Source organism: Lissotriton helveticus, chromosome 11 (assembly GCF_964261635.1).
Source record: "Lissotriton helveticus chromosome 11, aLisHel1.1, whole genome shotgun sequence".
Taxonomy (NCBI): domain Eukaryota; kingdom Metazoa; phylum Chordata; class Amphibia; order Caudata; family Salamandridae; genus Lissotriton; species Lissotriton helveticus.
The window spans coordinates 271,643,123-271,668,211 of record NC_136072.1 but is presented as its reverse complement, the minus strand read 5'-3'; the positions used below and the strand labels follow the sequence as shown (position 1 = coordinate 271,668,211).

The 25,089-nt window shown below is 41.6% G+C and overlaps 1 protein-coding gene across 4 annotated transcripts in view; it reads left to right on the top strand.

Annotated features, from left to right (window-relative positions):
- The window catches only part of ASH2L (ASH2 like, histone lysine methyltransferase complex subunit), a 271,360-nt gene that overhangs the window by 106,578 nt on the left and 139,693 nt on the right, over nucleotides 1-25,089 (top strand). For all 4 annotated transcript variants that reach the window (XM_078668167.1, XM_078668168.1, XM_078668170.1 and 1 more), the window contains 2 exons: nucleotides 18,024-18,119; nucleotides 19,305-19,400. In XM_078668167.1, the coding sequence (XP_078524293.1) occupies nucleotides 18,024-18,119; nucleotides 19,305-19,400 (192 nt within the window). The remainder of the gene's footprint in view (nucleotides 1-18,023; nucleotides 18,120-19,304; nucleotides 19,401-25,089) is intronic.

The window sequence follows — 25,089 nt, the reverse complement described above, 5'->3', positions numbered from 1 at the left end:
TTAGGATACAATGTCCTCTCCGCTATTGAAAAAGCGAAACAAGATAATAAAAACCCGTTCTCACTCGTTCGAGGTGCCTGTTTCGTTTACAACCATTTTACACTTACTAAAGGTATATGCTATTTATACTTACAATATCTATTTTCACTAAACCATCCTCCGATTCTCGATTCCAGATAAAATGATTAGCCGGGACCTTCGTGATAAAATATGGAAACGTGCAGTCAAAGATTCTTGCACCTCGTTTTCCTTTCGAGTGGATCCTTGGATATGGATACGCACCACTAGTCCCTAAGGAAACACATATATAACAACCCGTTTAGTATTAGTTCCAGTTTAACTCCTCTAAGGCTGACCAAGTCTACTCTACACGATACTAAGTATCCGCTTTGATCTTCTTACCTAAAAAATGGTAGTTACGGGTTCAGCGGGGCAGCCAGATATTCCAAGACGGCGTCTCCCGACCGTTAGATGTGATACTAACAACGCGCCACAGAAAGGTCCTTTTTATTGGACTCTTTCGCGCGCACAAAAAACGAAAACGAGCCATGTGAAACGTTCAGCCAATAGCCTATTGTTGGTTGTCGTCAAAATATTTTAAAGTGATACTGCCCTCCGGATGTTAACTGAGCTCTATCACCCGTATATATAGGATTTAAACCAAGAATATCCAGGTCGATTTAATTTAGAGCGGCAATACTTTCTGGACGGACACCGCAATATGGAACCCCTATATACGGGATCGTAAACAACAATCAACATTTTTATTTATTGTGTTAAACCATGTTTTCTTCTACCTAATGTCTTCATAGCTAATACTATCTCCAGCTATCTATCAGTCTTTTTGTTCTTCCTTCCTCATTTAAGGGACCAAAAATAATCCTATTCTGTACAATCGCGTTAGGGTGTGATAATATACTGCGAAATTTCTTTAAAGGTCTGACTGGACCTAAATGAAATGCTACGACATCTATTACTAATAATTATCATAAAAGGGAGGAAAGTGTAGGTACTACCCTTCCAACCTAAATTTCGCTACTCTTCTCATATTTAAAAAACTGCACAGGGTATAACATATTAAACAACTAAATTTGTACTAAGTCCTTATGTGATGGCATTTTCCCAAGGGATGTCACAGTTCAATCCTATCTTAAATGTGTTAAAAACAAATATCCAGAAGACTTCCCTTTTCTTCCTAATGGCGCATCCTCCTTTACTGTCAGGTGTTCTTATCTTTTCGAGGATACGCCATTGGAAGTCCTCAGGTTTATGATTGCTCTCTAAAAAATGTTTCACTAGAGGAGCTGTGAGTTTCTGAGTTCTCACGGCAGATCTATGCTCTGTCAAACGTGTTTGAATAGATCTACTAGTCTCTCCAACATAGCCTAGACCACATGTGCATTTCAAGAAATAAACTACATTTGTAGTTTTGCAATTCCAGATGTCGTTTGCTCTTGCTGTATATCCATTATGTGTAAAAGATTCCCCACTGATAATATTGGTACAGGACTTACAGGAGGAACACTTCACGGTTCCTCGTACCGGAATGTTAGTCAGCAGAGATCTTTGATTCAAAATTCCATTTGAAGATTTAGAATTGAATCTAGAATGGACAATCTTATCTTTCAGGTTTCTGTTTCTTTTATAAGCAAACATTGGTTTAGGTAATTTGCTATGGGACGTAGGATTACAGTTTAGGACATGCCAGTTTGCATTGATTATCTGGCGTACACGCTCATTCAATGTTGAATGTGTGGTTATACAGACCAGTTGATCCTTTGTCTTTTTGTCTTTAGAAATTAGTAATGAATCTCGGTCAAAGAACCGCGCTCTCTTATAGGAGCTCCTAACTAATCTGTGGGGATAACCCCGATCTAAGAACTTCTTGCGCATCACTGCTGCCTGTTGGTCAAAGTCTGAGAGATTGGTGCAGTTTCTACGCACTCTTAAAAATTGAGAAAATGGAATACTCTCACGCTGGTTTTTCGGGTGAAAACTATCAAAATGTAACAGCGTGTTACGAGCTGTACTTTTTACAAACAAATCTACTTCAAGTTTACTATTGTTTTCACGAATTAGTAAATCCAAAAATTCCACTTGGCTGGTACTGTATTGGGCAGTGAAATGTAAGTTCTTGTCTGTCAAATTAATCCATTCTAAAAATTCTAGCAATGAGTCCATCCCATTGGTCCAGATAAAGAAAATGTCATCTATGTATCTGGACCAATGGGATATAGACTCAAAGAAAGGGGCCACCTCATTGTCCACAAACTTTTCCTCAAACACGGACATATATATATTTGCTATAGATGGTGCAACCGAGGCACCCATGCTTACTCCTCTAAGTTGGCGATAAAGAAGTTCTCCAAATTCCATTATATTTTCTGTTAAAACTATATACAAACAGTCAATCAAAAATTGTTTTGGGCAAATTATATTATGCTTATCTATAAACTGATCTGTAGCTCTGATTGCCTCATCAATAGGGATATTACTATAAAGGGATGTAATATCCATTGTTACCAGTATGTCCCTATGGGGAAGGAATTCCAGATTTTCAACTCTATTAATCATATGCCCGGTATCTTTGACATATGACTTAATCTTACTAATATGAGGTCTCAAAAAATGATCCACATATTTAGAGAGCGCCTCAGTTGGTGTACCTATAGTTGATACAATAGGCCTATAGGGTGGGTCCACTAAATTCTTATGTATCTTAGGAAGTCCATAGATACACGCAGTTTTATTCTTGTTTGCATTTAAAAATTCATGTTCTTTAATATTAATGTCCCCACTCACTAAAGCCTCATTTGTAAGGAGCTTAATCTTTTTTATAATCCTGTTAAGGGGATTTATGTTAATCTTCTCATAGGTGGATCGGTCGTTTAACATAGTAATCATACTAGTTTCATAGTTCTTTGAATCAAGAACAACAATTCCTCCCCCTTTGTCACATGCTTTTATGGTCAAGTCATTATTCTCTGTTATTCTTTTCAGTGCTATTGATTCCTCTTTACTCAAGTTATACTCAGGTTTAGGAATAAACTTGAGAGATCTCTCCAATTTCTGTAGAACTATTAATTCAAACGCTGCCACCTCAGGACCTAGCTGTTCTAATCCTGGACTAAAAGTAGAGGGTAGCATTATCTCTCTTCGCCTGATTTCTTCCTCTTTATTCATATTATTATCTTCAAAAAACTTTCTTAACCTGATCTTCCTAAAGAAGGATATAATATCTTTATATAACTCAAATGTATTAGCATATGCCTGTGGCACAAAAGAGAGTCCTCTAGATAGCAAAGAAATACTATGCTGATCCAATTCTGTACATGACAGATTAAAAATGGGTATTACATCTACTGGCCCCAGTACTGTCTGTTCCTGGTTTCTCTTATGAACTGTGGTTCCTGCTGCAGATGTTGTTGGTGCTGCTGATGCTGTTGCTGATGTTGCATTTGTTGTTGCTGGGGGTTGTGAAAATTCCCTCTGTTTTGTGCCTGTCCCTGAAATCTTACTCTGGGGCGGCCTCGACGAGGCCCCCTGTTGGACAAAAAAGGGCGCTGAAATGGTCGAGATCCAGAATAGGAATTAAACCCACCATCTGGTTCATAATAGTTCCCACTAGTACTTTCGTTATCGGAATCAGATGTGTCAGTAAAATTATTTACCCTTTGTTGCGTATTTCTTGCTTCGTCCCTATAGTGGTTTTGTTGATAGAAGTCCTTGCCTAAATAGGGGTATGTATGTCCGAAATTCAGGAAACCTAGTATTGATTGTAAGTTCTTCAGCGTTTTTGGAGCTTGGAGTACTGCACGTTTCTCTAAGAAATTGTCTGCCAGGCTTTTGCCTTCACTTGATAATTCATATCCTAAAAACAGGACAGTTAGATGGGCAATTCGGAACTTCTTAAAGTTGAATATATACCCTTCAGCTGCAAACCCAAGTATTATGGTGTTCACTCTTTTCAAGTGTGTCTCCAGGTCGTCGTCTGTAAGATAGATGTCATCGACATATGATAATGCCTCATCATACATTTGTAGTAACTCTGTTACCCTTGCTGAGAATAATCCTGGGCTATTCTTGAATCCCTGTGGGAGTCATCAGAATTGTTTTAGCGCTCCCATTGTTGAGAAAGCGGTCAAATACCTGCATTCAGGTGCAATGTTTTGACAAAAGAAACCATTTGAGATATCTAATGTTGTTTTATATTTTTTGCGCACGATGTTATTCATTAGTGCTGCACTGTGTGAGTTTTGTACTGCAAATGTTTTGCAGCAAGAGTTTAAGTGTCTGTAGTCCGAAACTAGACGATATGCAATCGTCTGGCTTGGAGACAGGAAACAAAGGATTGTTCATTTGTGAGGTGCATGTTTCAATTACCCCCTGATATTCAAGTTGATCTAAGATCTCCCTGACTTGTTTTTTATCTTCTTGCTTAACAGGATACTGCCTTTGTGCAGTTGGTTGATCTTTTAACTGGATTTTATGGTGAGGAGAATCCTCATCCCATCCTACATGATTTTTATATAATGCAGGGGCTTGGGCCACTGTCCATTTTCTTGCAAATGTATATTTTTTATGAATTGGAATTTGATTTGAGAAGGCAGGCATAATCATTTTTTCGCCATGAGGGCACTCCCTGACAAACTCTGGTGGCCAGTCTTTCTCAGCTGACAGGATGTCATAGCCTTTCGAAAGGTTATCCCAAAAGAGACCCTTTATTTTCCTAGTTGTGTCCCCCTCTATACGTAATGTTATTTCATATAATTAATAGGGTTTGCTAACTCTGGTGTCTGCAGTTTCCACTTGAATGTATTCATTCGTGTCCACTGTCTCCAGAAGATTCATCAGGATCTTGCGAGCTACGGTTACTTCTGCTGCGCTGTCTAGCATTGTCTGGGCCCACTCTCCGTTTTTCAGTTGTGTCCTCAGAATCCTCTGCATGTTTTATTTTAATACTGGCTACCTTCTTCTTTGGAAATTGTAATTTTTTACTTTGATGAGCAGGTTCCTTGTCTTTGGACTTGACGTGCTCTTCCTTGTGTTCTGACCGTCCTCTTCTTTCCGATTTCTGTGAGGAAGTCTGAAAAGATCGAGAGGGACGTGTATCAATATCTTTATCGGTCAGGTTTTCTCAATTTATCCCTATCTCTAAGGTTGTATCTTTTCTCAGAGGGCTCCCTCTGGGGAGACTTGCCTCCTCGTTCTGGAGATCTATCTCTCCTTTGAGGAGACCTTCCTCTGGACTGAAACCGTTTTTGTCTGGGAGTGGATTGTATATTACCCTCCCAACTCTTTTTTTGGAGTGTTCAGATTATTTTTAATAAAAGTTTTTTTAGGATTTTCAATTAGTTGGGGTTTTACTGGTTTCCCACCCAAACTATCTCTACCTAGTTCTTCATAGGATTTTTCTATGATTCTGGCAAGTTCAAAAGGTTGATCTGCTTTATCTGTTTCTTTCAATTTCTGCATGTATTTTATATCGTCAATTGCCAATTGAACTAATTCTCTATATACCTTTGTTAATTCTTTTAGTTTAACTAAGAGTTCTTCGCTTGACATTTTGTTAATGTCGGGATGTGGTGTGTAGCTGGCTAGAACCGGCCATGTGGCTCCTGGTCTACCTAGTGGACCGAGCCTGGTGATGTGATTTTGATGTTTTAGGGCCCCATTAAACCAGAGCAGGTGCTCTTGGTAAGTTAGTGGGATTTCAACGTCCTCGAAAGGAGCGTATTCATCCGGAGATTCCTCTGTTTTGTAATAGTGGAAGTCTTGTGTTACAGCGTTTGCTGCTGGAAAATGTATCCAGTAATAGAATACCTCTGTCTGCCGATATTCATGGGCCTCTACCACGAATATGACTGTACCACCTCTCGGTGATAGTCCGTTTTCTATAAGTTATAGAGATATAGTTCTTCTTACATTTACCGGAATGATTATAGCATTCGGGTCTTCATCTCGGAGACTTGTGTCATCCGCTAGGAGTTGAGCTGCTATTCTAGCTCTATCCCTTTCTTCGTCACTTTCCGTCATTTTTACTGACTGAAAGGTTTGTTGCTTTGCAGAGCAAGTTTCAAGGAAACAAAGATTAGGTGCACAATATTTTGGAACACTGTATCCTTCAACGTTGACTAAACCAAAAACTAATACATAGGAATCTCTTCCTACTAAGTTCCGGCGGATATTAACCTTTTACCCACTCCAGACGTCTTTTTGAGTTTTTACGGGAAAAGGGGTCTGTGTGAAAAGCACGACTGAGTTACTCTAATGTCTTGCATTAGATTATCGCCTTGCCCCATGTTGGGCGCCATGTAGTGTAGTTCCTATATTCCCTATAGGCTCTGCGCATTGGAATAACATAAACAGCAGTTTAGACGTAGGACTGAGGTCATCTAGGTCTCTACTGACTATGTTAGACTTAATTAGGTTTGCCAGCTAGCTCAGAGGTCACTAGAAACTTTCTCGAAATAAACAAGGAGGTGTTAATTTCCCTGAATAGTCAAGAAGGGATTAGCTTCTGACAACCGCATAAACATGACAACTTTGCTCCCTCAGAATAAAGAGTACATCTCTAGAGTCGTGTGAAAACAATAGACCGCTATTTCACTCAGTCAATCGTGCATGCTTAATTTCACCAGGAGTGCAGAGAAATAGAGACATGCGTTTTCAATAAAAGTTGTTATTTATTGAGCAGTCTTCTTTCTCATGCAAGAGAAGTGAGTTGCCACAATTGCAATACTTATCATGAAGTAAAGTGCGTACAGTAAAAGTAGTATTATGCAATAATACTTTAAAAGCTTTGATATGGTTTCTTAGCCACATGATACTTTAAAACGGATAAAATATATACATACATAAAAACATTGACTAACGTACTCAACTGGTGCTTCTAATATACGCCTACCCCGGTGTACCTGACCTAAGCCTAATACGTGGAAAGGAGAAAGTAAGTTGCAGTTTAAGTTAAGTTGGTTTTGCCAAGAATCTGAATCAAGAATTCTCTTAAGGATTTAGTCAGCTCCGTACCTTGGTAATAAAATGAAGGAGGTCTTGTATCTCGTGTCTCAGGACTCGATCTCCCAGCAACCCGCAAGGGTGACTGGAAACACCGGAGCTGGATTTCTCGGCAAGAGAAAAGACAGCGTCTCTCTCAGTGCGTCAAATGGGAGGGTCGGCTTCTTTCGGCTCTCGCATCAACTGGGCGTCGGGCAAGTAGATAGCCGCTCTGCTCCGAACCACCGTGTGTTTGCTTAAGGCAACATTGGTATATTTGTACCTGGAAGGTGCCGGGTTTGACGTAAGGTTGGACATAAGACGTCACTAAGAACTAACAGTTCTTTCTGGACTCCAGGAGTTCTTGTGCAAATCAAAACAAAAGCAGGGGGATTTCCCGGGCAGCTGGAGGCTTGGTTTGTTTAAAGAACGCGTTGTACTTTCTAGGAGTCTATGGGAGTAGCCTTTGCCGTATTTGGACTGCATGGGCTATGACTAAATATGGACATGATTCTTATGCCTTTATAAGGATATGTTTCGTTATAACCACATAAGGGCATGAATCGGGGATATTTAATTAGGGTCCTAGATACATTCACAACACTGAATTTGCTTATCAAAATGTCTTAAGTGTGTGTATCCTTGTGACGCTAAAAAGGAAATCAAGGTACATAAAACTGCTATATGTGGAGCAGAAAAGAACCTTCTCTGTAGAGGAATGGGCAGTCTGTCTCTAGCTTCAAGTTAAATATTCCTGCACAAGATTAGAGGGCGTTCTCATTGTTGTCCAGGATATGGAGTGCACTGAGCAACGCAACCAATAGCGCTCTATTACGTGCAAATCTTCAAGACCAGTTTGAAATTAAAACTAACCTGTGTACCAAAACTTGCTTTCTGATAATCCTTTAACAAATGCCACCACTGGAGCTATGATATTCCAAATCAGATGTCTGAATTGTTCATTGACCATTAGCCCTTAACATAATGACCTGGAACAAGGCTGTATCAGCAACCCAGCACCAGGAGATCGTCTGGTGAACGTGCACTCTAGAAATTGCCCTTAACATAACATTTTCACTGTAGTCCAACTTGTAGCCTGTAAACCACTTTACTGACGCACATTCTGTTTTCCAGAAAGCCAAATCATGACAAATTGTATTAAGCTACATCATGTTACATCTCCAAGTCATGTCCACTCCCCCAACTCCTACATATTCTCAACACGCTTAAACTTTGTCATAAGAGTTTCATGAGAGAATCAGCATGTTTTGTAGACCTGCTTTTACAATAAGAGGCTTTTTGGTGACCGAGGCTGATGGGATCAAAGAAATATTGTGCAGATCAAATGCCAGGGCCTTGGGCTCAGTGGCCAGTATCTGTCATCAACTGTACTGCACTGTACGTTGTTCTCTGATGGCAAATACAACATTTGTGTCCACCAATGCTTGTAAAGTCTGCTTTAGCTCTAATTTGTCCACAGTTTGGGAGGATTCTGGCATGACATAAATGAAGACGCTCCCCTCGCCTCATATCTTCTATACAGAGTTGATAAACCAGCTGTGTTCTTTCTCCCTTAGCCGTATGAACTCTGTTTAATTGGTGCCTCACGTTTGCTTGACAAATAGTGTCCATGCTCTGGTTAAACTGCATTGGTTTCCTGTTCGGCAAAGAATTATTTCTAAAGCGCTTTGTATAATCCATAAAGAACTTCAGGGTCAAGGGCCAGCTTTCCTGAGGGAAATAATCAGCAGGTATGTGCCCAACAGAACCCTTGGATCTAGTTCAGCGATGAATTTAGTGGTGGCACCCTATAGGCTCTCCTCCTGGGGTGGCATGAGCTTTCTGGTCTGTACAACCCAACCTGGAACAAGCTTCCTCTGGCAATCAAATCAGTCCCCTCTCTCCAGTGTTCCTGTAAGCTTCTCAAGACCTGGCTTTTTACTCTAATGTAATCTTATTCTCTCTTTCCTCCCTTCTTCAGTGTCGAGACACCTCTTGGTATTTGTTGCGCTTTAAAAATTCAAAACAAAAATCCTGCAATGTGATCTTCAGAGGTCCTAGAGTCTGGCAATGGAACAAAAGGGTGGAGGACCCTGTGCTTGTCTGCCAAGATGTGCTTCTGAGACTGGAGGACAATCTTCTTACAAAAAACCTTTCAGACTACTATTCCAGAAATGGTTGTCATCCTAGATGCTTCCCTCTTGGGTTGGAAGGGACATTAAGACCAACAGGTTGTTAGTGGTGCTTGAACCCCTTCGAGGTCCAGTATCCCATTCTCTCCTCCCTTCTGTAAAGTCTTTGTCTAGCCCTCATGGCCTCCCTTCCTAGGGTAATGCCGCTTGAAGCAGACCTTACAGACCACATAGTGGGTGTGTGGAGGAGGGATGAGGGAGGTGTACCAAGGTTGGTGAAGCCTACCTTTCTGAGGGAACAGGTTAACCTTGAAATATACCACTGCAGCGTCCACAGTGCACTAGAAAAAGAAGAGCTTGCAAAGTTAAAGTTCTCGCCTTCTAGACTGCGATTTTTAGTTAATACTTGCCAAGACACAGGAGCTGGTGGTTTTCAGCCAGACAGTTTATTTCAACCGTATTCATCTTTGACTTGAGCTGCTCACACACTGGCACAGCTGCCTTCCTGAGGTTGAGTGAAACCCATTCTGAAGCATAAGCAACTATAGTGCTTTGGGGCGGTAGTCTTTGTGACCTGCACTGGTAATGCAGTGGAGGAAGTAAAGACTACAATATCGTGAGAGTGTGTGTGCTTGGAAAATATGTGGCTTAGTGTAGGCAGGGAATTCAGACCTTTTGTGAATCTAGAAAGTGAAGATTGTGGTGCAGTTTGTACACTTGGGGAGTAAGTTCAGGCAGAGTGTTTGGGGTGCCGGTGTTCCCTGGGTTTGATCTATTGTATTGAGGATCTGGTTCATGATGTGCCTGTGAAGGGTTTCTTCCTGTGTGGCATGAATCGGGCATTTACCTCTCTAAACAGCTTAGTCATCGGCCCAGTCACAGTGTTCCTGTAAAGCAGAAGTAGCTTTGCAAACATGCACTTCGCCCTCTCACACAGAAGACGTGAGCAAGCAGCACACACCTCATGCGGGAGCGCAGCCCGAGGTGAGCATTTACTTGCATCCTGCACCGAGCAAAATCGAACTGAGATGCAGAAGCAGGGTTAACTCCTGGACCAGTTCTGAATTTATCCCTTATTGTGTTGAAGGAAGAGTTATTCACCCCCACCCCACAGGAGAAAGTTATTGAAGGGACTCCTAGAATAGAGCCCCTATACTTCCCTGCTACTGAAAATCCCAAGCTTGCAGTATGTAGGGGAAAGAGATGTATAGCACAGTATTGTCCCAAAGCCTTTCTCTTCTCCCCACTACCCAATTTCCTTCTGTGCCCCTGTTGTTTAATGACAAGTGCTTTTTAAGACAGTTTCCTCTTTGACCATCTCAAGACATAGACCAGGGTATGGTGGGTTAGGGAGACACTTTATGGATTGTAGTGGACCTTGTGTTTCAGTTTCAAATCCCTTCGGGCCCACTCAGTCTCTAATGCTCGCAAGGTCGATAATTTGAGCACGTTTGAGTTGGGTATAGTTAATATCCGATATCCGTTTAAAGGGACTGCACTGGTGTAGAGATGCTTTCCAGATGTATATTGTATATGCAAGACCATCCTCTTCCGACTGAAGTCTTTGAATTGGACATTCTGGTTCAAGAGCTCCACTGCAGAGTATCCGATTTTCTTTATTTCCAGGTATGGGTTTCAATTGAAGCTATTCCTCCTGTACCCCTCATTGTTGTTGAAAGGTTCCGGTGTAGAGAAAGAATAGAAGGGTGAAAGGATAGATGTATGGAATAGTGGAAGGAAGGATGCAAGGGTGAAAGGGTAGATGCATGGAATAGTGGAAGGATGGTTGCATGGAGTAGTGGAAAAATGGATGCAAGGGTGAAAGGATAGATGCATTGAATAGTAAAAAAAATGATTGAATAGTGGAAGAATAGATGCATGGAATAGTGGAAGAATAGATGCATGGAATAGTGGAAGGATAGATGCATGGAATAGTGGAAGGATAGATGCATGAAATAGTGGAAGGGTAGATGCATGGAATAGTGGAAGGATAGATGCATGGAATAGTGGAAGGATAGATGCATGGTATTCCGGATACAGGGCAGACAGGCTACCTTCCTGAAGCGTGGTGGTTGAGGTCCCTTGTCACTGGTGTCTTCGGCTCCGGACCCCTATGGAAAGGCCAACTGGACCAAGTACAGCCTTTTCCGCACTTGACTCTCACGATGGGTAGGGCAAGCAGTCGCAGTCTTTCTTGTTGTGGTAATGTTGTGGGCCCTCCTTTCGCTGTAGTCTGGATCCCACTATTATTAATATTTATAAGTCACCCCAAGGCATGCCTAAACAGTCCTGAAAGCAGGATACAGTGTATAAACAAGCATTGGCATAGCCAATAGGTCTTTGCCTACGCAAGAGCTATTGACTTTGCTACTATGTTTTATCCATGTTGTACTCCTGTGTGGCTGCTGTTCACCATAGTTAAAAATTATTGAGGTAATGAAGAGTGGTGTGGAATGTTGTAAATTGTAGTGGTGTAGAGACTCGGATAGTGATGTGGAGGGAGTAGAGTAAATGGGTGTATTGTGGAATATTGTAGTGGATTTGAGTGCTGTAGAGTGTTGTGTAGTGTCGTGGAGTGGCAGAGAGTAGAGTCTAATAGGGTGTTGTAGAATAAAGTGGAGTACAGTGACATAGAGAGAGCTGCATAGAGCATCCTAAAGTGGAGTAGTGTCATAGAGTGGAGTAGAGTGCTGTAGAGTCAGTGGAGTTTAATGGAGTTAAGTCATAGAATAGAGTATTGTGGAGCATGGTGTTGGAGAGTGGTGTGCTGTAGATTGAAGTAGAGTGGCTTAAAGTACAGTGGTGTAGAGTGCAGTGACATTGAGTAGAGTGGCGTAGGGTGCAGTGATGTGGAGTGGCGCAAATTAGGGGGGAATAGATTGTAGAGGCGTAGGATAGCTTGTTTCAGAGTGAAGTGGTGTAAAGTGGTATGTTGGAGAGTAGAGTACAGTGGCGGAGAGCGCAGTCTTGCAGAGTAGAATGTTGTAGAATGCAGTGGTGTGCAGAAGAGTAGCATAATGCATTGGTGTAGAGTGCAGTGGCGCAGAGTAGAGTGGCACAAAGAGCAGTAGCGAACATTACAGTGTTGTAGAATAGATTGGCGTAGATTGCAGTGGTTAAGAGTACATTGGTTTTGAGTAAAGTAGTGTATTGTGGACTGGTGAAGAGTGGAGTGGTTTAGAGTAGAGTGGCGGAGCGTAGTTTGCAGTGGCGTGGAGTGACAGGGTAGAGTGGTGTAGCCTACAGTGACGTAATTTCGATTGTTTCAGAGTACAGTGGTGTGGAGTGGGGTGGTGCAGGGTAGTGTGCAGTGGCATAGAGTAGTGGAGTGGTTCGGAACTGAGAGTGCAGTGGTATAAAGTGCAGTGCACCAGTATAGAGCGGTGCGGAATAGAGTGCAGTGTTGTGGAGTTGTGTAGGGTGCAGTGGCGAAAAGTGTAGTGGTGCATAGTAGAGTGCACTGGTGTACAGTAGAGTAGTGCAGAGTAGAGTGTCATAGAGATGTGGTGTAGCGTGCAGTATCGGAGTGTAGTAGTGCAGTGGAGTAAAGTGGCATATAGTTCAGTGGTGGAGAATGCAGTGTTGCAGAGTAGTGTCCTAGAGTGCAGTGGTGGAATGCAGTGGCATAGAGTGGTGCTGATTAAAGTGGCATAGAGACAGGTGACGCACAGTGCAGTGGTGTAGAGTATAGTGGCGTAAAGTGCAGGTTGTGCAGAGTCGATTGGCATAGAGCATATTTGTTTTGAGTAAAGTGGGGTAGAGTATAGGAGCGTAGAATAGAATGGTGTGGATTGTTGCAGAGTGGAATAGAATGGCATCGAGTGCAGTGGCATCGTAGTATGCAGTGCTGTGGAGTGCAAAATGGATTCGTAGCTTAGAGTGAATTGGCGTTGAGTGGAACGATGTAGAGTGTAGTGGCGTACAGTGCATTGGGTTAGTGGCTTAGAGCACAGTGTCATAGATTGCAGTGGCGTAGAGTTTAGTAGTGTAGAGTGCATTGTTGCAGAATAGGTGTGAACTGATGAGTTGCAGAGTAAAGTGGCGCATAGTGGAGAGGCATAGAGTGTGTAGTGCAGAGTAGGGAGGCTTAAAGGGTACAGTGAAGTGGCATGGAGTCCTGTGCAGTACAGTATGCATGGTGTTGTAACGCACTGCCATTAGACAACACATATTGAATTAAAATGATCATTACATCTGCACAGACAAGAAGTTTTACTGATAAGTATACAGTGTACAAACGATAATGTGTGGAAATGTTATCACCTATTGCATGTTTTTTTTAAAAAAATCTTATTAAAATATTTGTTTCCACTCCACTTCACAGCCTTCCTCCAGCACAGTGTTAATAGCTAATGTAATTGTCACATAAATCCTCTCACTTTGATGTCAGAAATGACACGTAAACACCAAGCTCCCCGGAAGATAGAGCCTGACATGTGACCCTTGTCTTTGAATGCACAGCAAATTTGACAAGATAAGAACAAGATTTAAAGACCTGTTTCCAGAAATAGAACACTGGTGGAAGGATACAGTAAATAAGGTATGGGGCACAGAAAGGACAAACTCAATCTGGACAGCCTAAAACAAATAAAGCCACCAAATACAATGCAAGCAAATGTGAGTTACAAACCACAACCAATGGTAAGCAACAGGCTGAATGCATTCCCTGGTAAGCTTTCCAAATGTCCCCAAGATGTTGTCACAGATGTCTGGTAAGCATCGGACCAAAAAGATGGATCTAACTTTACTTTTCCTGAAAGTAAAAAAAAAAAACACCCACATTATCGTTGTTACTATGGAAAGGCTAGTAGCTCCATTGGTGAGTACATAGATACACTGACAATGCAGCTGCGATATCTTCTAAATATGACTACTAAACTGATACCTCTAGGTATAAATAGAATCAATGCATTCAATCTGAATTGATGCTCAAGTCCAATTTAATGTAACTTTTGCTGAACTGGTAATTTTACAGTTACCACTCTGTTGGCCAAAGTTTTCCAATGCTGGTTTACAGTTGCTGACCTCCAGACAGTGTTCTGTGTACTTTTGAGGGTGTGGGGCGTGAGGACTCAGTAAGTAACACAAAGCGACTGCATTCGGAAGAGGTGTGACCTCTTCCTGGCAGGAAGTCCAAACAGGTTGTGAGTCCAAAAGGCATGCCTCAAAGGGGAAGTTACTGTTGAAGATCAGTGATACTCACTGACAAGACAGGCTGCTCTTTTGTTTATGCAGACAGGCTGGCATCGGAAACAGATGGGAAAATGGTGGGCAATTTTTTTTCCATGAACCTGTAGCCTCGAGGTATCCTCTGGGATGGGTTGCTGAGCTCCACACACCAAGAAGTTTTCCACGAAGTTTGGAGTAGGCAGACTGGTATATCCAGGGCAACTAAATTCCACACTTCACAGGAAGTAATCCCTAGGCAGAAGGGGAATCGGTTAGCCCATTTTCTAGTAGCCTCCACTGGGCAAGAACTGGGCATAAGTAACACGCCAGACCTTGGATCACATCTATACTGAAGAGGAGACTGAAGAAGGACTGCCCTGTTCCCTAGACCCGGCAAAGAAAGGCTGCTTCAAATACTGGACTGCATCTGCTGCTCCTTGGGCTGGGAGAGAGAGGACTTTCCCTTTGGTGGCTTGCCCAAGGAGAAGTCATCCCGTACCTCCAGACAGAGAAGGTGTCTCCACGAGTAAATTGGTTGACCACCTGATACAGCTATAGGGCCACAAAAGCTGAAGACGCCTACCTTGGTGAGTTGGTAGTGAAAGGCGCCTGACAGCCGAAGTACTGCTAGGAAGACTGAGTACTGACCCTAAATTTGTACGGAGTCTGCTGGACCTGGGAGAGTTGGAGTACAAGGAAGTTACCACCAGTTAGAGGGAACTGCTAGTTTTGCTGTAACTGGAGACCAGTGGCAACTGTTTTTTGCTGGACTTGGCTCGGAATTTGACCCTTGTGGCAAAAGTCACCATACCATGTTCTTGGACTGAGGGGTGGCCACAAAAAAAAAGATCCTTGAGCATCTTCAGCATCCTGTATCCATTGCATCAGAAACACTCCATTAAAATCTGTGGTGTTTCGCCCATAGAGCCTGGCACTCTACTAGAGACTGCTTTGACTGTGAGGTAACTGTACTACACAATGGTTACTTGTTGTGGCTAACCCTAAACAGCAAGTTGATGTAGATTGTATTGACTTATTGCGCTCATCAAAAATCAGATTGATTGTTTCTTTAAAAATTCATCTCTGGAACCCTTCATTGGATTTGTCATTGAGATGTCTATATAAAGGTAAACATGCAGCCTATTTTTATAAACTGGTGTTGGAAGTGTGTGTTATTCTTCTTACTCAACTATTTTGGTACTTCTTAATGCCTTACACTTATTCCTTTGATATATAATGACCGCTCAGTCACAGCTACCCAGGGTTGAGCTAGGGTTTTTAAAAAACAAATCTAACTGGACTTTATACTGGTGTATGAGTTTATTACATGGTGTGAGGTAGCACAACCACAACATGTAAATAAAATGCTTTCTTCAAAGTGGGCAAGGGTCAGGCTCTGCTGAGGATTGTTCACAATAGTCACTAAAGGCACTGAACTGAGTTGCCCTTTAACTTGTGAGATTTCATGGCAGATGTCTTAAGCAGTGTGACAGATCCTGCTTGTGCTCCTTTGTGTTTCTCGCCTTACATGGTGTTCTCTCCCTTGTTAACTGTTGATGAACATCTTTTATTTATTTGGAGGCTGCGAACACACATTTTTTCGCATAACACTTTGTGTTAAAGAGAGATTGGGGTTCAGCAGCAATGAGTGAAATCCCTGGTTGGCCAAGGGCTTAAGTGCAGAGTACAGTCCTTGCGCTGTCCAAAACAGGAAGGCGTAGTCTTTTCAATATTTCCTGACAAAGACATTGTGGTACTAGGTAACGGTCTTAAACGTAGCAGAGATAATACCCCCCCTCTCACATTTACCCTTTTGTCTTGCGCGACAGTGTTGATGACCCATTTCTAGGCTCTTCTGTGGACAAGGCATTCCACAGATCCATGCAGACAGATTCTCCACTTGGATGCAGCTAGTCAATATTTGTTACTCTCTTATGGTTGTATCCTGTAGGTAGGGTGGCCGCTACTTCAAGAATGTAGTATTTGGTTGTATGAATCACGATTTTGAAGATGGAACATGCATTTCTCCAGTAACCTTAAAAAGCTTGTTACTTTCGAGTTGTAAAAGGTATTTTTCTAGTTGATTTTTATTCAGGCTGAATCAGTGTTGTCTTTAGAAATCTTGTCAGACTGGTAGTATTCTTCTCTTTCCACTCCAGTTGTCTCATTTGCCTTATTGTATGAAAGTACTACAGACGCGACTGCAACAAAGTCTCCAAACACCACCTTATTAAGCAAAATAATTCATGCAAATCTGGCGAGTCAGTCATTTTTGAGAGAAGAGGAACTGTTTGTTTACTCCAGCGATTCATATTTCATTAATCGTAATTAGGCTACCGTTTTAGGATTAAACCTATAATAACTGTTAAAACCCCACTGAAAGGACTATAGCCATCACCGGAATAAACATAAAAACGCTGAAAAAATACCTTTGCAACCACAAACTAAGTGGGATTCAAAGAAAGGAAAAGATGAGTGAAAGACAACTTTTGTATTTCTTCCTGAAGGGGCCAATACAATGTAACTTTGTTATGCAAGATCGCATCAAGAAAGACTGGGCTAACATTACTCTGCTTGAGTTTTGTTGTCTAGGGATGTCACTAAAACTTTTTCTTCTTCCTTCTGCTTTTTTCAGTTTTGTGGTCTTTGGTCTAAAGATGCAGTGTTTAGATGCATGTTTTAGGTCTTATTTAGTTATTTTATAATCTGTGGAGAATCGGGGAAATATCAAAATCCATATTTGATATTTTGGCTACATTTGATTTCACCGAAAGGTAAAATTCGCTAATTTCATGAGAAGCTTTCCTAATATGTATCATCACATTTACCCACAGACAGATAATGGGTGAAATCCTTTGATACATCAGCCCCCTTTTCTAGTGAGTCAGTATTTATTGATTGTAAGTGAATTGCCAAACACCCCAGGCTTTAAACATTCAATGCAAGATGCTGTGACTAGTATATGTGAAAAGAATGTCCTCGCCGAGCATCTGAGATAGTGGTGGAAGCATGACAACAGATGTTTGGTAAACATGGAACGCAGTGTCACATGGAATGCTGCTGAAAAAAGTTCCTATCAAGTTCAATAAAGAATGGTGTGCTATTGTCTGTATTTGCAGTAATTCAGCTACGTATTTGAAAAAGTTGTATTATGGCCTGTCAAAATCGATACCTGAGCTGAAGTGCTTCTGTAAAAGATATCCTTGTCACTTGCTAGATGGTAGGCTCAAAAGCATCTTTGCAATCTTCAGAGCTAATGAGGAATGCTATTTACTTTGCAGTCCATTCTGGTGAAGTAAAAATGTATTTGAACCTCATATACCCTGTGCACACTCTATTTATACACATGCACTATCAGTGCAGAAGGCAAGCAATAATTAAAATTCCATAAACACTGGAAAAACACTGGTTCTGTTTTTAATGGCTCGAAAATGTGTAACCACTGATAACCACGTTTTTTTTAAGGTATTGAAAAAACTGATAAAACTCAACCAGAATTTACCAAAAATTGAAACTGAAAACAGGAATACCTAATCATAATCTAGCCAGATCTCATGTAGGGTGACTGTGGTGTGGAAACATACGGAATGTGGTTCTTGGGCTTGCTTTTATGCATCATATTCCCTTGATAACTAAAAGAAAGAGCAAAAGACTTAAAGAAAAAAAAATGCACATCAATATTATTTTTCAGTTAAAAAAAAAAAATGTTTTTTTTTCTCCCTGCAGGATATTATTCCATTCATAGACAAGCACTGGGAGTCTATGACAACGAGACAAAGACCTGGGAAAATGACGTGGCCGAATAACATAGTAAAGACTATGGTTAGACCCTTTCATTACCTTGGGTAGTGTAGACTGGGCTTGGCAAAGATGCTCATGTGACCTCTGAAGTGGTATGTTTGAGTCTCCTTTCTTATTAGGTAGCGCAGAGCAGATTTGCCTTGGGTCTAATCGAGACTCCAGACAGGTTGAAGAACGTCATTGAGTGTGTGTGTATGTGTGTAATATAAATAAATGCCATCGTAAGGATTGGAATGAGTAGCAAACAAAATATTCTGCTAACCTCTATACAGTTCAGCCTTGGATGTAGTGTAGTGTACTAGCCCATTACTTAAATTTCTCAGCCAGACTGAGGCTTTCTAAAGTATCAAACAACCACTCTTCTTTTCTCTTGTTTGAGAGTGGTGTGCAGAAACAGTGATGAAGACTATACAATTAAAAAAAACACTTAAATAGTGATGGGCTGTTGCGCATCTCGGTTTATTCGTATGGAATTATTGAAACCTTTGATCTAAGAAATTAATGTTCACATCTGTTTTAGAAGTCGACAAAGTGAAGCAGGTGTTGTATTGCAGGGTATAGAGACAAGTTAAGCCATTTTCTCCTGGAAAACACAGGGACATGAAAACTGCATACATGCGGCTAAGCTTTTGGTATCCATTGTGAGATTCATTCCTTACGTAATGTGATTAAAGTTAAGCGCCATGTTGGCATTAAGCTCCTGTACTATCCCTTTACTATACTACCATAGGGCACGAACACTAATATATTTTCGCTATTAAGAGACCTTTTAAGAAGTCGAAATGTTGGTAAACGTTTTTTTTCCTCCTTCTTTCACGTTCGCAATCCAGGCACATCATTTCTTTGTTCCGATTTCATTTCATGGCTCCTGTAGGCAAATTTACTGTCTTTGTAACGTACCGATCTACTGAGCCTGCTACAGGGGCGAAGCAAATAAGCAACAATGTTTTGCGTGTGGCATACCTAGTCTTTAGCATTCCATCAAATAGACGTTCTGAAGATTGGGCTAAAAGTTGACAGGTTGACATGGTGTTTTTTGTGTGCTTTTTTTTTTCCAATTTGTAATGGCAACCCCAGTTTTTTTGTTGTTGTGTTTTCTGGTACTTGACTGAACTCAAACTAATAAGTAGCTTGGAATCACTCACAAAACCTCTTCACATTCCTGTTTTCTGTAATGGAAAAAACAAGACCCTCTCTTCTTTACAGAGCAAAGAGCGGGACGTGTTTCTGGTGAAGGAGCACCCAGACCCAGGCAGCAAGGACCCAGAGGATGATTATCCAAAATTTGGCATTCTCGATCAGGTTAGCACATATACATTTCGCTTTTGTTATGGAATCCTCCTATCACTTGCAGAATTTTTTTTTTAATTTTTTTTTTTATTATAGGCTAATTCCTAGATTTTTGTCTCCCTGGATCATGAATGTTTAGAGCATACCTCTTCCCGTTAACATTTTGTGATTTCTAGTGGGCAAGGCAACTTAAGTAGTGTATTGCAAATTGTGCTCCTATGTCTGTACCATATACATGCATGCATTAAAGTAGATGTTACTCTTCAAAACTTAATTCAGTTCTCGGATGCCTAATATAGATTTCTTACTGTTGCAGTAATTTTCATTAAATATAGGAGTTTCATATCTGCTAAAATATTTTTTGCATGTTTGAGCACTTGACATTTTAACAATACTCCTCTTATGTGTACTTTTTGGTGTTGTGGTTCTAGACCTTGATGCCATGGGCAGAATCTATATATCTAAATTTCTCCAGCGGAAGTCTTCAAAATGGCTGAGCATTCTCTTCTGCGATTGAATGGGTCTTGAGGCTGTATGTGTATTTTTAGTACTGCGCCTGCCTTTTCAGCCAGATTTATAACAAAGCAAGGGTCTTGCATCTTGCGCTAAGAGTGGTATGTCCTTTAACTGATCACTAGATTATCTGAGTTGGAAAATTGGACGGCAATTCATGAGTTGAAGAAGGAGCTATAGTTAAAAGCATTGAAATATTTTGATTTACTATTCTGTTGAAACAACGGAGATTGAAGGGTCACCATGAATACTAACAATCCGAATGAGCTCGTACTAGACCTAATGGTGCATGCCTCTGTGTATGTGTACATATGTATTATAATTATATATTTTTGGGCAAAGGGAAAGCTGTCTGAAAATAAGAAGGGATATTTATGATTTCTAGGACCATGGTGTCGGGTGTTTGCTGCCAATTTTTAAACTGAGTTGATGATTCCTTTCAGATGCGTCCATCCTCCCCCCCCCCCCCTGCCTCCTTTCCAAACCTGCTTGGCTTTTTTGCTGTTTGGAGATTTGGGGCTTTTTTTTTTTTAAGACGGTGCAAGATGATGGTTTGTAACAGCATCTATTATTTGCCAGTGTGACCATCTTGCCACCTTCGACAGGGCTGCAGTAAAAGACCTGCAGGCATGTTTGTAAAGACAATTTGTGTGGATAGTGTGCATGGCAGCCCACATGTGACATTTAACGTTTGTGCTAAGGGGGCACTTTCTGTGCCATTTTACTGTGATCTTAATTAACAGTTAAATACACCAATTGGGGTTAATTTGGTTTAACCAATTTTCCCCATGTTTTAGGAGTCGGAGCACAAACAGTCTTCCAGTGGACATAGTCTAAAAACAGCAGCAGAAAATTATTAAAATATATCCTAGGAATACCTTTGGTTTTGATCAACTAGCATTACCGGTTCAGGGTACTGCGCTTATGGAATGAGGAATACCCTTAGAGTCTTTACCAAAATGCATGGTAGAAATGTCAGCTCCTTTACAGCGAGATGATCACCACTGCTATCCTTGCCTAGTTTTCCACCTGACTACACACAAGTGAAAACAAAGCAATAACAATATGTCAAGTCACGATAAACAAATAAAAGTTGCTTTCTCTCTGTTGCCATTGTGACAAACTGTGGAACAGCTGGTACAATAAAAGGGATGCTGTGGTGAATGATGCCATCAGAGCAAGAGAAAGTTAGGACATCTCAGTGGAATTGAGGACATGTGCCTGCACCCAGAAAAGCATTGCAATTTCTCAGTGTGAACAGTCCTCTTGCCTCTAGCTTCAAAGTTTATTTAATTGCATAGTTAATTAAAACCATTGCACACAGCTGTAAACAAAAACATTTCTTACAATAACTAATACGATCAAGCATGATAAAAATAGCATAAAAACATTGTTTTATTAAAAGTATTTACCCAATTTAGACATCTTATGTGACAAAACCTCGCTGACCTTGGTTCTTGTTTGCCTCGCTTGTAAGGTTGTTTAACCTAGTGCAAGAAAAAAACAGATTGTAAAGTGCGAATGACTTGTGCTAGGAGTTCCTAAAAGTGTTGCCTGGTCTTGCACCTTCTTCATCCCAATGCCCTCAGTTCCTTTAGGAGCAGTTTTAGGACTTTTAAACTTTAGCTTCAACCCCTTGAAACCAGTTGTAAAGTGCTAGTGACTTGTGCAAAATGATTATTTGAAATGGCCCCTGGGCTTGCTCCTTCACTGGTCCGATGCCCCTCCATTCCATAAGACCATTTTTAAGGATTTATGATCAGTCTTTGCGAATAGGCTTGAAAACGTGGCCCCCTTCAATTCTTAATTGTTCCCATTGTAAAGAACTTAAGGACAATCACCTTAAAACTGGTTGAAGTGTAAGTAAGTTGTGCAAAAGAATTCCTAAAATGTTGCTTAGTATTGCACCTTTTCTGGCCCGATGCCCCTCAGATCTTTTAGCAGAAGTTTTAGGAATTTTAATCCTTAACAGGCTAGAAGAATTGCGTGCCATTTAGCCAGGCGATTACTGCTTGCCTGCAAGTGCGAATTTGGAGCTTTAAAAAGATTGGCTACATCAACATTTTCCTTTGAGCCATGGGCACCAAGCATAGACCGAGGATATGCAATAATGAATCTTGCGTATATCTGTATAGTCAACAACTTAAGTTTGTTGACTAGTTCTTCTAGGTTGGGATAAAATCTTTGGTTTCTAGAATCCCAAATCAGTATCAGACAAATTGATTCTTTGAAACGGGGGAAAAATGGGCTCACAGATACTCCTAGGGTTTCAGGATCTTGTATGAATAAATTGCTATCCTGGCATACCGTCTCATTGCAAATTAGTTTCTGTCTGTTTAATGCGACAGTAAACGAGTTGGAGTTGGTTACCTGACCAAAGCCGGCTTTTACCATACTAGTGGCCCATGCCTTTTGAATGCCAAATTTCTCAATTGCCTGACTTAAGTATTCGCCCCATGAGCCTTTTTGATTGTGGGTCTGCTGTTCCTTAATATCAGGGTGACAAAGCAAAAACAACAGGTGATGGACAGAATGCAGAATGCAGAACAATGTCATACATTCACCCCAGTACAGAGATATGGGCCTAAATCCATCGTTCTTTTGCTCACCATGCCTTTCCAGTTTGAACCCAGCTATATGCAAATCAGTCTTGACCCTGTGCCCCATGGGAACAGTCCAGCCCGAACTGCCAAGCCAGGTCCTCCCTGGACTGGAAACAAGCATCCAAGGACCGGTTTCGGGCTTTCAGCCCTCATCAGCCTGGATAGCTTGATTCCAGTGGCATGGAGAGCATGGGACTTGCTTGTTTCCGGTCCATGGAAGACATGGCTTGGCAGTTCGGGCTGGACTGTTCCCATGAGGCACAGGGTCAGACTGATTTGCATATGGCTATGTCTGAAATGGGGTGGCTGAGTGGGCTAAAGAATGGTGATGGATTGAACCCAGATCAGTTGACTGGGGGTGAGTGTTTGAATTGCTCAAGCGCTCCGTCCATCATCCCCTTTTGTATCGCTTTGTTCGCCCTAAGTGTGGCAGGGTATGCTCAGACGCGAGTCCCTTGCTCACTTGGCCACTGGATTCAAGATAGCCTGGCTGATGAGGATTATGAATCCGAAACCGGTCCCAGGATGCTTGTTTCCGGTCCATGGAAGACATGGTTTGACAGTTCGGGCTGGACTGTTCCCATGAGGCACAGGGTCAGACTGATTTGCATATGGCCATGTCTGAAATGGGGTGGCGGAGTGAGCTAAAGAACTGTGATGGATTAAACCCAGATCAGTTGACTGGGGGTGAGTGTTTGATTTGCTCAAGCGCTCCGTCCATCATCCCCTTTTGTTCCTTAACCGCATGCGCGCTAGCGGTTTTCCCGCTGCGCGCTGCGATTTCAAAAATCGCGCGTTACGTGACAAGGTCAGCTCGTCATCCGCGTAGCGCAGGTAACACCCATGACGAGCTGACCTTGTCACGCGCGCCGAAGGGGTTAACATCAGTCCAACATAAGTTGTAGATAGAGCCAATGTCTGAAGCATGTAATCGCCAGCATAGTTTAACGAAAGCGTTAATTCTTTGTAGTATGATTTTTTTTGTAATTTTTTTTTTTTAAACCAATGTCAAGAAGAACCTGGGCAGGGGATGCTGTTTTTGGTATGGAAAGCAGTTTTTTTTTTATACTCAAAGCTTGTTGCATATAGCGGTTTCTCCTCCATGCAGGATTTCCATGCCGTAAGCTACCTTTGGCATTAGATGAGCTGACATTACGGTGAGCAAATTGCTCCATGACAGACAGCGAAGTTTCTTTTTCAATGCTTTGAACCCAACAAATTGTGTCTGTGCTTTCACCTGCTGAGCAGCTAAGAAGTTAAAAAATCATATGTTCCTCATTGATGCTTAGGTATTTATATGTAATAGCAACCTCTACCTTTTTGTCTTAATGAACCAGGTGATTGCCTTATGTTTGACGTCCACAGCTGCGGCCGGCAGTGGGAGTACCTGCAGGGCGGTGACGTGGGGAGGGTGAGGGGCAAGGGCAGGGTGGGGGGTAGTAATGTATGGATTACGGAGTTTTACAGGTAAGCAAACATTTAAATAAATAAAACGAATTTCGTTGAGTGCACTGCATCCGCAAATGCGATGCAATGCGCGCAACGAAATTCATTTTATTTATTTTGATGTTTACATACCTGTAAAGGTCCGTAAACCATACATTACTACCCCCCACCCTCCTCCTCCCCCCTCCCCACGTCACTGCCCTGCAGGTACTCCCACTGCCGGCCGCGGCTGGACGTCAACCAGACAGATTACTTTGGTTTTATTTAAGTTTAACTCTAACCCTTTGTGGTCCATATAGCTTTTTAGGGCATTCATGCTTTGTTGCAGGCCTATTGGTGTCTGGCTTAAGAGAACTGTGTCATTGGCATACTGTAGGCAACCTTATTTCTCTTATGCCAAGGTTGACGTATGGCTGTTGTCTTGTGGAAGGAACAGTAGAAGGTCTGCAAGATATAAGTTGAACAGGCTTGGGGCGAGTACGCATCCCCGTTTGAGGCCATTCCTTGTGGGGATTTTGTTCTTAATTTTGCTGCCGTCTCCTATTTGGACCTATACCCAGGTATCTGAGTACAGTGTTGTAATTGCCCTCAGCAAGTGTCTTGGGATGCCCCATTCTTCCATTTTATACCATAGACGTTTGCGAGTGACCCCGCCAAAGGCGGTCTTGAGGTCAACAAAACAGGCAAACAATAGAGTTTTTCTGTATTGGGCTCTCCTCTGTTAAGATGATTAGTGCTGTTAAATTTGTGAGGGTCCCTGAGCCTTGTCTGAACCCAGTTTGTATTTGTGGTATACATTTTTTTTCATTATAACCCATGATGACAAATGCTTGAGTAAACATGGCACTTAAAGGTTTGCTTCTATGTCAATAAGAGTGATTTAGCCTATATTTGTTTGGTGAGGCTGGGCTTCCATTCTTGTAGATGGGTATTCCCTTTCCATGTATCTAGGATGATGTTTGTGTGAAAGATTTGATTTCAGTGCGGTGCGAGATAATGAGCTCAGTAGATTGTGTCCCTTTTTGAAGAGTGCATTGGGCTGTCCTTTCGGCACCACGGCCCCTTCAGCCTTCAACTTCAACATGTTTACTAGTTGGTCGCTGTCCACAATTTAAATGCGTTGTTCTGGTGGTTACTGT